The 15287-nt window shown below is 37.7% G+C and overlaps 1 protein-coding gene across 3 annotated transcripts in view; it reads left to right on the forward strand.

Moving 5' to 3' along the window:
• Positions 1–15287, forward strand: part of RNF180 (ring finger protein 180) — an 88631-nt gene that overhangs the window by 9887 nt on the left and 63457 nt on the right. For all 3 annotated transcript variants that reach the window (XM_045571554.1, XM_036410422.2, XM_045571555.1), the window contains exon 2: positions 10213–10347. In XM_045571554.1, coding sequence (XP_045427510.1) covers positions 10213–10347 — 135 coding nt within the window. The remainder of the gene's footprint in view (positions 1–10212; positions 10348–15287) is intronic.

Genomic DNA, 15287 nt, shown 5'->3' on the forward strand with positions numbered 1-15287 from the left:
CAAGGCAAAGATGAGTTCATTTTCCAAAATTACAAAACTCAGGAGGAAATGAGATAAAATTAATAGACATAATTAAGAAGAAATTTAGACCCCTAGAAAATTTAAGTGAAACTAGGGCATAATCTTGGATTCTCTTCTTTATCCATACTTACAAATAGATTTCTCCATTTTTGTGGCTTTAGAGAACAATCCCACATTTAAGTCTCTTGTTCTGACAGTCTTTAGAACTCCAAATTCTTGAATCCAGCTGTGTACTTTTTAGTTCTTTTTGACAGTTGAATATGCATCTCAAATTTATATCCAAAACTGGAATCCTGATTTGCCCCTCCTATGTCACTTGAATCCTTCCCCATATTAGTTGATGGCAACTCCATTCTTACATAGTTTATTCCAAAAATGTTAGAGCCAAATTTGATTGTTCTTTATCTTGGACTCCATATTCAATCCATCTGGGAATCCTTCAGTATATGTCCAGAACTTGACCATTATTTACCACCACCACTGCAGTTACCTGGCGTGAGCCTTATCTTTTGGCTGGAATCCTGCAGCAATATTTTCCCATTAAAATGCAGTTTATCTGGTAGAAGAGTTAACTAATAGTTTTTATAATCATACTTCTGCTTTTTACTCAGATAATTTTAATTAAAACTAAATCTAAGCCATTGAAAAGGTGCTACATTTGCTTATTTTTTCTTTTCTAACTTTTATTATGAGTAAGAGTGTACTAGGGAGGGGGCAGAATTTTGTGGAAGCACATGATATACTAGGACAAGTATTTTGATTCAGCCAGAATCATACAAGAATTTAAATAATAACTTAGTCTTTGGGCAGGGCTTTTCCCCCATTTAATACAGTAGAATGTACTTAGTGGGAGGTTTGACCTATTAGAATTTCCTATCAATGCTCAGAGTGAGAACAGTAGCACTAGTTTATGTAATTCAGTTCAGCAACATATATAGTCACTAGTGGCCCAGTGCACAGATTCATGAACATTAAAAGGAAATTAGAAGAAATATTTTAATATCATTCTTCACCCTTTCTGTATAATAGAAGCATCAACCAAATTCACGATCAACAATGACAACAACAGATTGAAACACACTCGTGTGAGAACTTCATTGCACATGTGCTAATCAACTTAGCCTTTTATATATATAGACACACTTGCTTAATTAGGCCTGCTTTCTGATTTAGCTAAACGTTTCGAGCCCAGTGAAGCATCCCAATTTCTCTTTCAGGTAATTTTCAACAACACAGTAGTAAATATCAACATGAAGCAGATTATCATTGTATATCACACAGGGATAACACAGGGTAAAATATTTAACTGCAGCAGTGTTTGACTATATTCTGTATAGTGAGAAAACCTGAAGTCATTTTCAAGGTCCACCATTTCTTCTTTTCAGTTGGGTCAAGTTTCTAAGCTTTCTAAATTTCCATTTTCTGGCTAATAAAAGAAAATAGAATTCTACCAAGTCTCCTATCTACCTACTCCAGGACTTCTGTGAGAATCAAATGAGATGAGGCACATTAAAACGCTTCACAGACATTTGGTTAAAGTGTAAAATGTTTGCACTGGCTATCAAGCAAGTCAAGTTCCCAGGCTGAAGAAACTCCAAGGAGGCTAGTTCTAGGGAGAGGAAACTGATGTCATTACCTGGTGCCCACAGCAACCATTGCTGGGCTGGGCTGGGCTGGGCTGGTCTGTGGGCCACATTTTGCATTATGGAGTCTTAGCAGGATATGTGCTTGCTAATGCCCATTCTCTGGAGCTTACAATTTAGAGGAAGAAACAAATGTACACATTAGTATAGTACTGTGGTAGCACAGTGACTGGAGGACTCCACAGAGTCTTAGGTGTCAGATGAACTATCCAAAGGAATGTTTTTTCACAAAAGAGAGAAAACAGTAAAAGTACTAAGAGCTTTAAGTCCTTTTTGAGGGGGAGAGTGAACAATGATGGGATAAATAAGTAAAGTAAATAAGCCCAAGACTCTTACCTTCCAGATTAGTGCTTGTTCTACGAGGAGAAGCCTCCCTCTTTGTTGTCTCCATTATCGAGCAATCTTTTGCAGTAGCCTAATATAGCTGACTCTGTACCCAACAAAAGCCTCTCTGTGTAACTACTCTTTTTCCCAGAAGAAAAAAACGAGTTTGAAGTCAGGCCAGTATGTTTATCTTTGCTGCCACTTTCTCATTGAATCTGTTTTTGATTATTACTTAAAGATATCACTTGGATTGAAAGACTGCAGTGAGCATTCAAGACCATGTATCTGAAGATGTTTATGAGAGAAAAAAAAGGGAAAAGGAAAAAATTTGAAGAATAAAGAGATGGTATTTAATTATGTAGATTAAGAAGATGTATGAAAGGGTAGGAAGTAACTGGCAACTATCGATACAATAGCATCAAATTATATTACCTTTCCTCAAGGTTAAATATGCATTTCTAAGAGGCCAGTAAGCCCAAGAGAGGGAGAAGGAAGGTAGGTGAGAGCTGATTAGATGGTGATGTGGTAGTTTTAACCATTGAATATTTTCTTATCAACAAAAGTTGTGTGCTTTCCATAAAAGATATATCTGGATATGAATACCAGAGTGTGCTGTGCAAAATCACTTAACAATTTGAAAGCTGTTGAAGTTGACTTCAACATTTTAAAACCCCCAAGTGTGTATTGGTGATTATTGAAGAAGATTGAGATCTCTCTGTATAACTCATGATTTTAGACAGTTGTAGAGTTAATAAATTGGAGGCCTCAATTGCCATTTTAGTTACTGCAGCTGCCAAGTCTAGACTTATAGAATTGACAGCTTAGAAATCACCTGATCCCATCTCCTCGTTGTACATATAAAGTATCTAATACCCTTGACAAAGATCGAAAGCTAATGTGAGAGGGATCCTGAATTACAGGCCACCTTTTACTAAATAATACATGTTCTAGAAATATCTATGGAACTACATAAGGCATTTAAATTATACAGGAACCTAATAATATCTCTAAGAGCCTGTTTTAATATAAAGTTACTTTTTTGGTCCCGATGAGTTCTTAAATATTTCACAAACAAATGTGGTGACTTTCTCTTGCTATGAACTCAGTCATTTGTATTTTTGCAGTTTTACACGAACTATTGATTGCAGTGTTATTAGGACTTCCTTCCAGTGGGTTTGCTTGGATTTGGGCATGTTTTACTTCAGGTCTTCTGTGTTCATAACACATTTAAATAAAAAATATTCAGCATCAGCAGGGGGAGCTGACATGGTATCAGTTCTCAAAACAATACTTGTGCAGCTATTCCCAGCAGTTATTACATACTAGAGGCCTGATGCACGAAAAGTGTACACAGGTGGGGTCCCTGGGCCTGGACAGCAATCATGGCCGATCAGATCAGGGCCTTCAGGTTGCCTGCTGGGGCCTCCCTTTCCCAGCTGCCAGCTGCTGGCCAGTGCCTTCCTTCATTCTGCGTCACCCTTTTGTAGTCAGCGCACATGATAGTGAGCCATCAAGTTCCTGGTCAAACTCCTGCAAGGACAGTTTACATATTAGGCTCTTATATATATGGATGATGTTCTGTTCATGTGAACAATCACTGATCCTAAAGCCCATGTCTGCAAAACAGCTGTGGATTACTTCTGTGTCCCGCAGAACAGTCTTACTTTAAGAATATGCTGTTCCTTTATATTACAAAAGGAGTATGCCTTCTCATTTCATGGAAACGTACTGAAGTGATTAATTATGCACCAGTGTAATGGCCACAAATAACAAACACAGAATGGTGCTTTTACGCTAAACACACACACATACAAGCAAACAAAACAACAAGGTATATATACATTTTAAATTTAAGTAACCATATTAAATTCTCAGTCAGTAGTACAATATCCTGTTCTGCTGGCCATTTTCTCTCTGATTTTAGTAGTTTTCCCCCAACCCCAAATCCTGCCAGAAACCAGTAGATTTACTTAACCTTACAAATACAAGAAAGGTGTATATATTTTTTAAAATATTCAAAGTTCCTTAGATAGTTCTGTCTTTTATTTTTTCTATTACCATCATTGCAACAGTAAGGCTGATGACAGTCTGTATTTTTCTCTACAGCATCATTCCTTTGTAAGAGCTAATGACTGGTTTGGTTGTACTTGTACATTAAATAGGAAACTCATCTCACCAGCATTAAATGTACATTAAATGTGCTCTCATTGGCATTTATTCATAGGCCTCCTGCTTTTACACTAATCCTCAGCAGTCTTAAGAGCTACAGATGCTGCATCATTTAGGTGTAGTAACATGGCATTCAGAGTCAAGGCTGACATTATCCCTTATCTGTAGTGCAGTTTCATTAATTTTTTTCTTAAAGAAAAAAAAAAAAGACCAAAATTTAGAAATATTTGCTCTGATATGGTTTGAACTAGCTAAACCAGTTTAGTGTTTAATATTCTAATTAAGTATGCATTGTTCCTTTCACACTTTTACCAATTTTACCTCCCTTGGCTTTTAATCTTATATTTACCTTCCAATTTTTAAAGAAATGTACAGATAATTGATTAGGGAACTTCAGAATTTTTGGCCATTTTATTTTCTGATTTTTTTTTCTTGTTCACTTATAAATGACTTTTACCTTTTTAAAAAAAATACATTTTTATTGATTTCAGAGAGAAAGGGAAAGAAAGATAGAAAGGTAAATGATGAGAGAACCACTGATTGGCTGCCTCCTGCATGCCTCCACTGGGGATTGAGCCCACAACCCAGGCATGTGCTGTGAACAGGAATCAAACCATGACTCGATTCATAGGTCAATGCTCAACTACAGAGTCACACTGGTTGGGTATGACTTTTACCTTTTGAGAAATTATCAACTCAGTATTTTTATTCTTTCATACCAGAGTTTTTATTCTATGCCTTCTGTATCAGAAAAGATACACAATAAAACAGCATTTTAATAATGTCAAAATTGTGAAGCTTAGGTTCTTTAGATACTATTATGGAGTGAATTGTGATGCACGCTCCACTCTCCCCCAAATCCATATGTTGAAGTCCTATCCCCTGATATGCTAGTATTTGGAGATAGGCCCCTAAGGGGGGTAATTAAGTTAAATTAAGTTATAAGGGTGGGGTGCCAATCCAATAGGACCATTGTCATTATAAGAAGAGGAAGAGAGCAGAAGTGCACATGCACAGAGGAAAGGCCATATGAAGACACAGAGATAACCAGCTGTCTACAAACTAGGAAGAGAGCCCTCACTAGATCCCCAAACTTTTGGCCCCCTGATCTCACATTTCCAGCTTTCAGAGCTGAGAGAAAACAAGTTTCTGTTCTTTAAGCCACCTTGTCTATGGTATTCTGTTACAGCAGCCCAAGTAAACTAATATAGGTATCATACTGATAAGATAGACATTTTTTTTTTACTTTAAAAAAACAAATGTTAAATTTCAAAGGAAAAACTATTTTTAATTATCTCAAGAGCCAAGACAAATGCAAACTTACCCTTTTCAGTTAATAAGTATTAATAACTTTGAGCATATAATGTTAGTATTAGACATCAGAATAATTATTTTTAATCAACAGAATTTATTTTCAGAGCAGTTTTACCTTTAAAACATTGATCAGAACCCTAGCCCGTTTGGCTCAGTGGATAGAGCGTTGGCTTATGGATGGAAGGGTCCCAGGTTTGATTCTGGTCAAGGGCATATGCTTGTGTTTTGGGCTCATTCCATTGTGCAGGAGGCAGCCAAACAATGACTCTCTCTCATCATTGATGTTTCTTTCTCTCTCTCCCTCTCCTTTCCTCTTTTCCTCTGAAATCAATAAAATTATACTTTAAAAATAAACAAATGAAAAACATTGATCAGAAATCTCCCATATAATCCCTCTTATACAATTTTTCCTATTATTAACATCTTGTGTTAGTGTGATACACTTTTTACAGTTGATGAATTAATACAGGCTGAGGCAAAAGTAGGTTTACAGCTATTCATATGGAAAATAATAGAATAATAAATAAATAATACAAAAGTAAACTTTCCGGTACTCACAACTGTAAACCTACTTTTGTCCCACCCTATATTGATGTATTGTTTTAATCTAAAGTTCTTAGTTTACATTAGGGCTTAGACTTGGTGTTGTGTAGTTCTTAGAACTTTTAGCAAATGTATAATGTCATTAATTCAACATTATAGTAACATAAACTAAAATTCTCCTATATTCAACCTATTCTTGCTCCCTCTCTACCCAAATAATTAGATGTTCATATGTAAACTTGATGAAGTTGCTGGAAAATACTAATTTAAATTTGTTTTTTTATTTTTTTTATTCTGATAGAAAAGTTAGAATATTCACATTCAAAGTTCTGTGAAGTACAAAATTACAAATCTGTTGTCCGGATGACTTACAAAAACTTTACTGTCGTAACTTGTGACACAAAACTTGAATTTTTGCAGCTTGAGCTGTGAAACTGCTTGCAGAGCATAACTTTGTCCTTTTGGGCTCCAGAAAGGCTAGCAGCCTCCTCCAGGCTGATTGTACTGTTTGATAAATTATACTCCTTACATCATTGTTAAGTAATACTCTCTGTACTATGATTGTGTGATAAAGACAGCCTTTTTGTTCTCTGGGCCCGAGCTGAAACTAGGTCTTACAATAAGCATGAGACTGCATTCATTCATTATATATTTTCTAGAGGCCCGGTGCACGAATTCACGCATGGGTGAGGTCCCTCGACCTGGCCAGCGATCAGGGCAGCTGGCCAGGGAAGGGACCACAGGAGATTGGCTGGCTGGCCGGTCGAGTGGAGGGAATGCGGGAGGTTAACCAGCCGTGGGAGGTTGGCTGTGGGAGCGCACTGACCACTAAGGGGCAACTCCTCTGTTGAGCATCTGCCCCTGGTGGTCAGTGCATATCATAGCAACCAGCCAGTCATTCGGTCCTAATGGTTGCTTAGACTTTTATATATATAGATTGTACTCATCTCACAATCCAAGTTTCTTGTTCACTGGGTACGCCAACTACGGAGAGTCAAGATGCCCCCACCAATCAGAAATGATGGAGTTTATGGTCTTGTAGCCCCTAGCAACCCATCTCTTTGATCAACAGCTCCTAGGAACTTTTGCCTTTATAAACTCTGAGGTATCCCTTCCATTTTGGAACATATGCCCAGTTCATACTAAGAATATTAGGACTTCATTTCCTGGTTTGCAAATCATTACCTAAATATACTCTTTAAAAAGGTATCTCTAGATTTTTGTTTACAGTCCCGATGGGAGAGGTTTACTTTATGTTAAATTTTTCTGTCTTGTCCTATTCCCCACTGTTCAGGATTTGTATTCCAAAAGTCTTCATTCACATTTAACCATTTCTTTGGTGGTGAATGGCTGGGACTGTTATTATTAGTCAACACAGTAAAATAATGTCAACACAGTAAAATAAAAAGCGCAAATAACATTTTGTTATTTGCGCTTTTTATTTTACTGTGTTTCACTAATAACACAAAAGCAATAATGAATAAAACTTCTGGTCCCTTCACAGATTCATGGCAGTGGTGACAAAGTGTATCAGTAGTCATTTAATTCTTCACATGCAATTAAAACACTATTTATTGCCTTGGCCAGTGTAGTTCAGTTGGTTGGAGTGTCATCCCATAAACCAAAGGGTTGTGGGTTTCATTCCCAGTCAGAGCACAAACTTGGGTTGTGGGTTCCTTTTCTGGTTAGGGTGCACAGTAGAGATAACTGATAAATGTTTCTCTCTCTCCCTCCCCCATCCTTTCTTTCTAAAGTCCTTTACCATATTGAACCTCTTATTTTAATATAAGTTCTCTGACAGAAGCCACTTTCGATTTCCCATAAATATATCACTACTAGAGGCTGGATGCACAGAGATTCGTGTAAGAATGGGCCTTCCTCCCCCTGGCTATTGGCACCACCTTCGCTCTGGCCTGGAGCTGCCTTTCTGCCTTGGCTCCAGCTGGTAGCTTCCTTTCTGCCTTTCCATGCTCCCCAGAGGCCTGGAGCTGATGGGGCAGTGTGAAATGCCTCTGTTGTTGCCATGGTGAGGATGCAAGGTCCCCCCCCCCAGCTGCTTGGCACCTGAGTATGCAAATTAACCCACCATCTTTGTTGGGTTAATTTGCATACTCCTTATTGGCTGGTGGGTGTTGCGAAGGTATGGTCGATTTGCATCTTTCTCTTTTATTAGTGTAGATTGTTCTCCTTTCAATCTTAGTTATGTATAAGCATAGCTTTATTTCTTTGCTTGAACTTCTCAGGTTCCTGCAAAAGGATTTCTATTTGGTTTGTTCATTAGTTGGCAGACATACTTAACACTTGCTATGGCAATAAAACTTTTTTAAGTTGAGCTTTCTGCCAGACCTTGTTAATTTGAATATAACAAACATTGGTTGAGTGTCTTTTTTTGATACCAGAGATACTATGTCTGATTGTAAGAAAAGAGAGACATCAGTCGCCAACTGGTGGTCTGCAGATCACTGTTGTCTGTGAGGTCTGGAAGGTTGGCAACCGCTGTAATAGAATACGATGCTTTTTAGAAGCTCACAATTAAATCAGTAAGACACAAATACACAGAGATAGGTGCAATACTGCATGACCAGTGCTTCTGTACAGGTGTGTTCACTTACTGTGGGAGTAGTTGTGTGTGTGTTTTCCTGGGAAGCAGCTATAAAAGAAAAATTTCAGCTAAGGTGAGCTCTGAAGATTAGCAGATACAGAACAGCTGCCTAGCAACCTGAAGGTCAGAGCTGGATTGACTGCAGCAGGGCATGCAGTGCTCTCTCAGGCAGAGTTCCTTATCTCCTTTTAAATGAGGTTAAGATCCATCTGTGTTTCTTCTCTTGTAGTCCTTTTAGCTGTTGCATTGTAGTTCATTGTTTCTGTAGTGTATTTCTGTCCTCACCCTGCCCACACTCTGGGATTACCTGGGGTACTTCTTTAAAGTGCCCATTCCTAACTTCCTCCTCATCTCAAGAATAAGTGAAACTTTCTAGGAGTGGGCATCACTATTTCTTAAAGCTTCCTAAGTGATTCTAATGAGCCAGGGTAGAAAACTATTGATACTGTAGCACAGCGAGCACTAATGTGACAGAAAATAAGGTTTATTCATCTTTGTGCCCCTGGAGTTGGACTTATTGTGGCATATGGTTAGCTCTTTGTAAATGTTTGTTGAATGAATGAAAAATGAAAGAGCTAACAAATGAGGAAATGTGTCTAGGAACAAGGCAGTAGACTCTTGTGGGTATCTTAATAAATGAACATTTCCTTTCTTTATAATGAACAGTTAGCAGGTCAGTTATTGAATACACTGCATCTATTTTGGAATTCTTATTAGTGTGAAACTTTATAAGTTGGTCTAAATCACAGCATTGATATCAATATTAGGTATAAAATAGACTATAAAATTGGTAGATCTGTTATCTAAGTTTATTTGATTACACGTGCTACAAGATTGGTTAACTGTTCCGCTGAGTATAATATGCAATCCCTTGCATTCAGTATAAGGGATTTGATTAAAGTAAGTAAGTTTAAATTTTCACAAAATTAACCACAACTCAATAAATCTTATTATATTTAAAATGTAATGCTGCGCCAAAACCGGTTTGGCTCAGTGGTAGAGCGCTGGTCTGCGGACTGAAGGGTCCCAGGTTCGATTCCGGTCAAGGGCATGTACTTTGGTTGCAGGCACATCTCCAGTAGGGGGTGTGCAAGAGGCAGCTGGTCGATGTTTTTCTCTCATCGACGTTTCTAGCTCTCTATCTCTCTCCCTTCCTCTCTGTAAAAATCAATAAAATATATATTTTTAGAAATAAAATAAAATGTAATGCTGTGGCTATTCTAAATGTCTTATTTATAGGAATATTTATATTTTTTGTTATGATTCTTTTAAAGCCACTGCAATAACTTATTTGACTCTTCAACAGTTGCCTCTTACCACTTTTAGTAACAAATGGAAAGAAATAGTAACTGTTCTGCAAAGATAAAGTAAGCTGGGAGTTACTAACATGGTGCATCATCATAATAATTAGATGGAATTTCCAATCCCAGACATTGTTTACAGAGTGCTTCCTAAACCTAAACTCAGGTAACTAGAAGGTACCTCAATAAATAATCATTCTGCTCCTCCGTATGTAGCTAATGCTGTATAAAAGGTTTAGAAAATCAAGTTTAATGTGACAGTTTAGCATTCTAACATTAATTTATTTCCCCACAGATGAAAAGAAGCAAAGAAGTGATAACTAAAAATCATAATCAAGAAGAAATAAATGTTCTTCGGTGTTGGAAATGTAGAAAATGTATAGCACGTTCTGGTTGTTTCATGAACTATCTTGAGAATCAAGGGCCTAAGGTCAGTACCGCTAAACTCTAGTTTAGTTTCCTAATGTAGGAGTTGTGTGGCCACCCACACGGGCACACATTTCCCTCCACACCCGACTTAGCTTTACCCGCTAAAAACATTTCAAAGTGCTATTCAACAGGCACCTCCCCTTCCCCAGGTACAATTAATTTTACCTCTAGCTGCTCGCATTAACATGACCTTAAAGTTTGAAGTGTAATATCATAGACATAAGTTTAGGTAATAATAGTCCGTATTTTTATCTCTACCAGGAGTGAACTTTAGTCATCACCAAACAATTAAATTCAAGATCCTATTAAGAAATGGAAAACCTATTGTATTGTATTCTTTAAATATTCATCATGAGCCTAGAAGAGAACATTCATGTAGAATCAAAAAGTCAATAAAAACACCTGAATAATGTTCAAAAATGGTTACCTGGTTGCCCTGATAAAAATAAATATTTCTATATGCTTTTTAGTTGATTTGAAGAGAGAGAGAGAGAAGGAGGGAGGGAAGGAGAGAGGGAGGGAGGAAGGGAGGGAGGGAGGAAAGGAGGAAGGAAGGAAGGACAATTGGTTGCCTCCTGTGTGCACCCTGACCAGGGATCAAACCTGCAACCTGGGTATGTGCCCTGACCAGGAATCGGACCTGCAACTTTTTGGGTGTATAGAACAATGCAGCCACACTAGCCAGGGTTAAAAATAAATGTTTTTAACTCAACAAAAGTAAAATCCCTAAACTTCCCTAAGAGCAATATGAAAAGAAGCAATATCTAAGAGGTATAAAATAGACAGTAATTCATGGGTCCTACAGGGAATTCTCAATTCAGCAGAGAGAGTGGCTGTGATCACCTATCATTGTCTTCTTTCTCTTCTTCAAGAGACACTCAGGTTTTGTTTGTTTTGCCTCAGCCACATTTGTTCATGGTTATTTTCTCTTCATCTAACATCCTCTCATTGTCTGAGGTATTTGTGTTTTCTGTAAAATGTCTTTTTTTTTTCACCTGCTCTTTATTTTTGGAAGTTCTTTATTCTAAACACTAATCCCTTGTTGTTTATTGTATTAGCAAATAGCTTTTGCCAGTTTATATAACTTATATTTCTCTCTTTATGGTCTTTTTGATGAACAGCTCATAACATAATATAGATGAATTTATTAATCATGTTCTTTATATTTTTTACTTTTTGTTAAGAAATCCTTCTATACCAGAGGGGAAGATTTGTTTCATTTAACCTGATGCTGACATTACAATCCAACATTATGTAGGGATTCCCCCTTTGGGTCTCCCTACCCTGAGCAAACCCTGGGCTTTTGCCTCATATGTGCCACACCCTGTCAGATATGACCTGACTCTCAGAACTGTATTGAGGATTAGAAAGCTGGGAAACAGCATCCATAGCTTTTGTCCCCAGGACCGTATTCCTTTATCCTGGCCCAATGCCAGGAAATGGGAGTCTCACACTCTGTCTCTCAGCCCCCACAAAACTGGGAATTGGGCACTGGAGTTACTGTAACTTTTACTGCAGAATGACCAAGTGTTTCCAAAAAACAAGTTTGCCTGAAGTCAGCACAAATAATTATCGCTTCTGCTTCTATAGTATTGAGCAGGTGCATCAGCTTGGTGGAAGCTAGGTCATGTGTGGAACTTGAGCTGTAAGGAAATCTGAGACATTTGAGCTTTAGTTTTCCAGCTACTGGCATGTAGTCAGACATGTGACAGGGAATTTAGAATGGAATTTCAAACAATCTACTATGTCTACAAGGAGAAAAGGGGACTCCTATCACACCTTCCAGTCAGAGATGCATGAAATGTAGCAAGAACCAAACCAAAAGCAAAGTAACAATAAAAGACAAATATATATAAAAGCTTAAGTGACCACAACAGACTGACTGGTTGACCAGTTATTATGATGTGCACTGATCACCTCCATGCAGGATCTGCCTCCTGATGGTCATTGTGCTCCCTTTGGCCTGCAAATCTCCTGTGGTCCCTCCCTCCATCTCTCCCCTTGTTTGGCAGGCCCTGTTCGGTAGGCCCTGTCCAGCAGCCAGCAGGCCCCAATTGGGACTGAGCGAGATGACCCCAATAGGCCTTGATCTCTGGCCAGGCCTAGGGACCTCACCTGTGCATGAATTTTGTGCACTGGGCATTTAGTATAAATATAAAATAACAGAAATGGTCTGTTATGTGTGATGTCTAGGGCCATGAGGAGAATGGTGTCCTCAATTTTAGTTTCAATGTACTTTAGGACATGTCAAGTTTATGTGACCTCTAAAACATTCAAATATAGGTTTGGGGGGGAGGGTTCTGTTGGTTCTGTGGTATGGAATTTAAAATGGATCTGAACTATATGGGTGTCGCCACGTATAAGAGGTGAGTGAAGTTTCAAGAATAGATGAGACCATCATACAGAGTGAATGAAGTGAGAAAGAAAAGTTCTTAGGAACATTTAAAGGATGTACAGAAAAAAGAAGTTCACAAAATAGGGAGGTGGGAATGGCAAGAAAGATAAGACCAGGAAGTAGGATACAGTGTAATGAAAATTAAGGGACAGATGTCTTCCAGAAGGAGGTATTGGTTAGTAGATTTGAATGTGGTGGCAAGATGTATAAGATCAGACAGTGCCTTCAGTGTGCATGCTGTGCACTACAGAGTTCTAGAGGATGCTAGTCAGTAAAAGGTGCCCCAGATTTGTACAGAGTGTGGAGACCCTGAATGAGAACTAAAAGTATGCAAGAGTTGTAGCAAAGAGGAGACCACTGATCAATGTTTATTCTAGTGTGAGAGTTGTAGGGGCAGATGCCAAATTCCAGAGAGTTGAGGAAAATGGAAACTGGGGAATGGAGCTTACTATGAAGCTCTATAATAATTTGGGTTATGACTCTTTCCATAACCAGGCTATGAAGTGTTTCATTCTTATATTACCAATACAGTGATGGCCATAAATATGATTGATGAATATTGAATCGATCATAGATTGTATAGTTCCTCCTTTACCTTTTTGGCTGGATATTTTGCTCATTTTCTTTCTGGCTTTATTATCCTGCTGGTATCTTTTCTTCATTGGCTGTAATACTGAAAGATGTTCTATTTGTATTGCTGATTTCTTCTATACTTAGTCTTATTACTTGCTAAGAACTAAATTGTGTCCTCCCCTGCCCCAAATTCATGTATGGAAGTTCTAACTCCAATATGATTGATTCTGAAGATATATCTTTGGGAGATGATTAAGGCTAATGAGGTAATAAGAATGGGACCCCAATTTGAAAAGAGGCTATGGCCTCTTATCAAATGTCTCTGTGTCTCTTGTCTCTCTCTCGAACTTTCTGTATTCTCCCCTTCTCCTCACCCTCTTTCTCTCCTTCTCCCTTACTCCATTCCTCCCAGATGAGGACACAGAGTCTGCAATCTGAGAAGAAGCTTTCACCAGAACCTGAACATGCTGGCACTTTGATGTCTGACTTCTGGCCTCCAGAAATGTGACGAATGTATGTCTCTTGCTTAAGCCACCCAGTCTGCGGTATTTTGTCAGGCACTGGGGAGTCAAAGAACAGAAGGGAGATATTCTGTCCTTGTGAAGCTTTCAGGATAGGGATCCATCATACATATTACATTTTAGTTATTTAGGTAGCAAAAATGAAAAGTATAGGGAGCCATAAGAATAGGTATAGACAGAGGATTGGACCTACTTAATGTTAGGGAAGCTTTTCTGAGGAAGTGACTTGTGTGGAGATAAGGTAGATGAGTAGCAAGGGCAATCCAGGGGGAGAACAGTCCAGGCTTTAGGATCAGCATGTTCAAAGGCCTGTGTTGGAGAGAATGTGGTGTATCCTTGGAACTAGAAGAGCCCCATAATTGGCGCTGAGAGAACCAGAGGGAGTTTGGCAAGGTTTGAAGCTAGAAAGATGAGTATTAGTTAGATCATTTATGGTCTTGTACACCAAATTAAGGACTTCGATCTTGAAGAGCTGGGAAGTCACTGAAAAGGAATGACATAATCTTTGAACTTTAAAAAACAATTTTGGCTATTGTGTGATGAGTGAATTAGGTAGCAAGAACGGATGCGAGGAGATTGCCCTTAAGTGAGGCTTTAATTTTTCTTTCATTCATTCCCTTTTGAGTAAAAATTTTTCACCTTGAGGTACCTTCTCCAAATATAAATAGAAAAGCCAGGCAGTCCAGCAGAATGTGGTTTCTTTACATTTGTAATACTTTACTTTAAACATTTCATTAGTAATGTTAATTAAATGATATTTGTGTTACCTGATCTTTTTCTGTAGTGTTTATAACTGCGGTAGTTAAATAATATATTTGGCTCACTTTTAATGAATTAGTAAGGAAATGTTATTGCTAACATAAGAAATATCGTGTTAAACATCTTTCAAAACATATTAAATTCTTTGTATCAGTATTTTACATTTAACATCTGCTTAATTAAAATCTTAAATATTATTAAATGATAATGCATAAAATTTGTAATTTTAAAATTAAGTTCTATACAGAAACTAAAAGGTCTCCACCCTTAACACAAAAATAGAAATAACAGTGCATTAGCCCCACCTGCTGTTCGAACAAAAAATTTCATTTTCAAAATATTTTATCAACATTTTTCTGACAGCATTGTGCGAAATTGTTACTTTTTCATTCCTTCCTCTCTTCACCCACCGTGATAATTTTCAGATGCGAAAATTTGTCTAGTAGAATTTCTAAAATCCTCATAATACAGTTTTCTAATTTTCAGCTTAAATTTTTTCCCCAGGAGATAACCTCTTATTCCTCTACTATAAAGCTTTCTTCAAATCAGGTTGCTTCCAATTTAATAAATCATCTTCACATACACTCATTAGAACTTGTTTTATCATATATTTGTGTGACTTTTAAAAAATTAAGTGACTATAAATTTACAAACTTAATAGTTGCTATGTCCCATTTTACCTGTAAAATTATA

This window comes from Pipistrellus kuhlii, unplaced genomic scaffold, assembly GCF_014108245.1.
Source record: "Pipistrellus kuhlii isolate mPipKuh1 unplaced genomic scaffold, mPipKuh1.p scaffold_m20_p_4, whole genome shotgun sequence".
NCBI lineage: Eukaryota > Metazoa > Chordata > Mammalia > Chiroptera > Vespertilionidae > Pipistrellus > Pipistrellus kuhlii.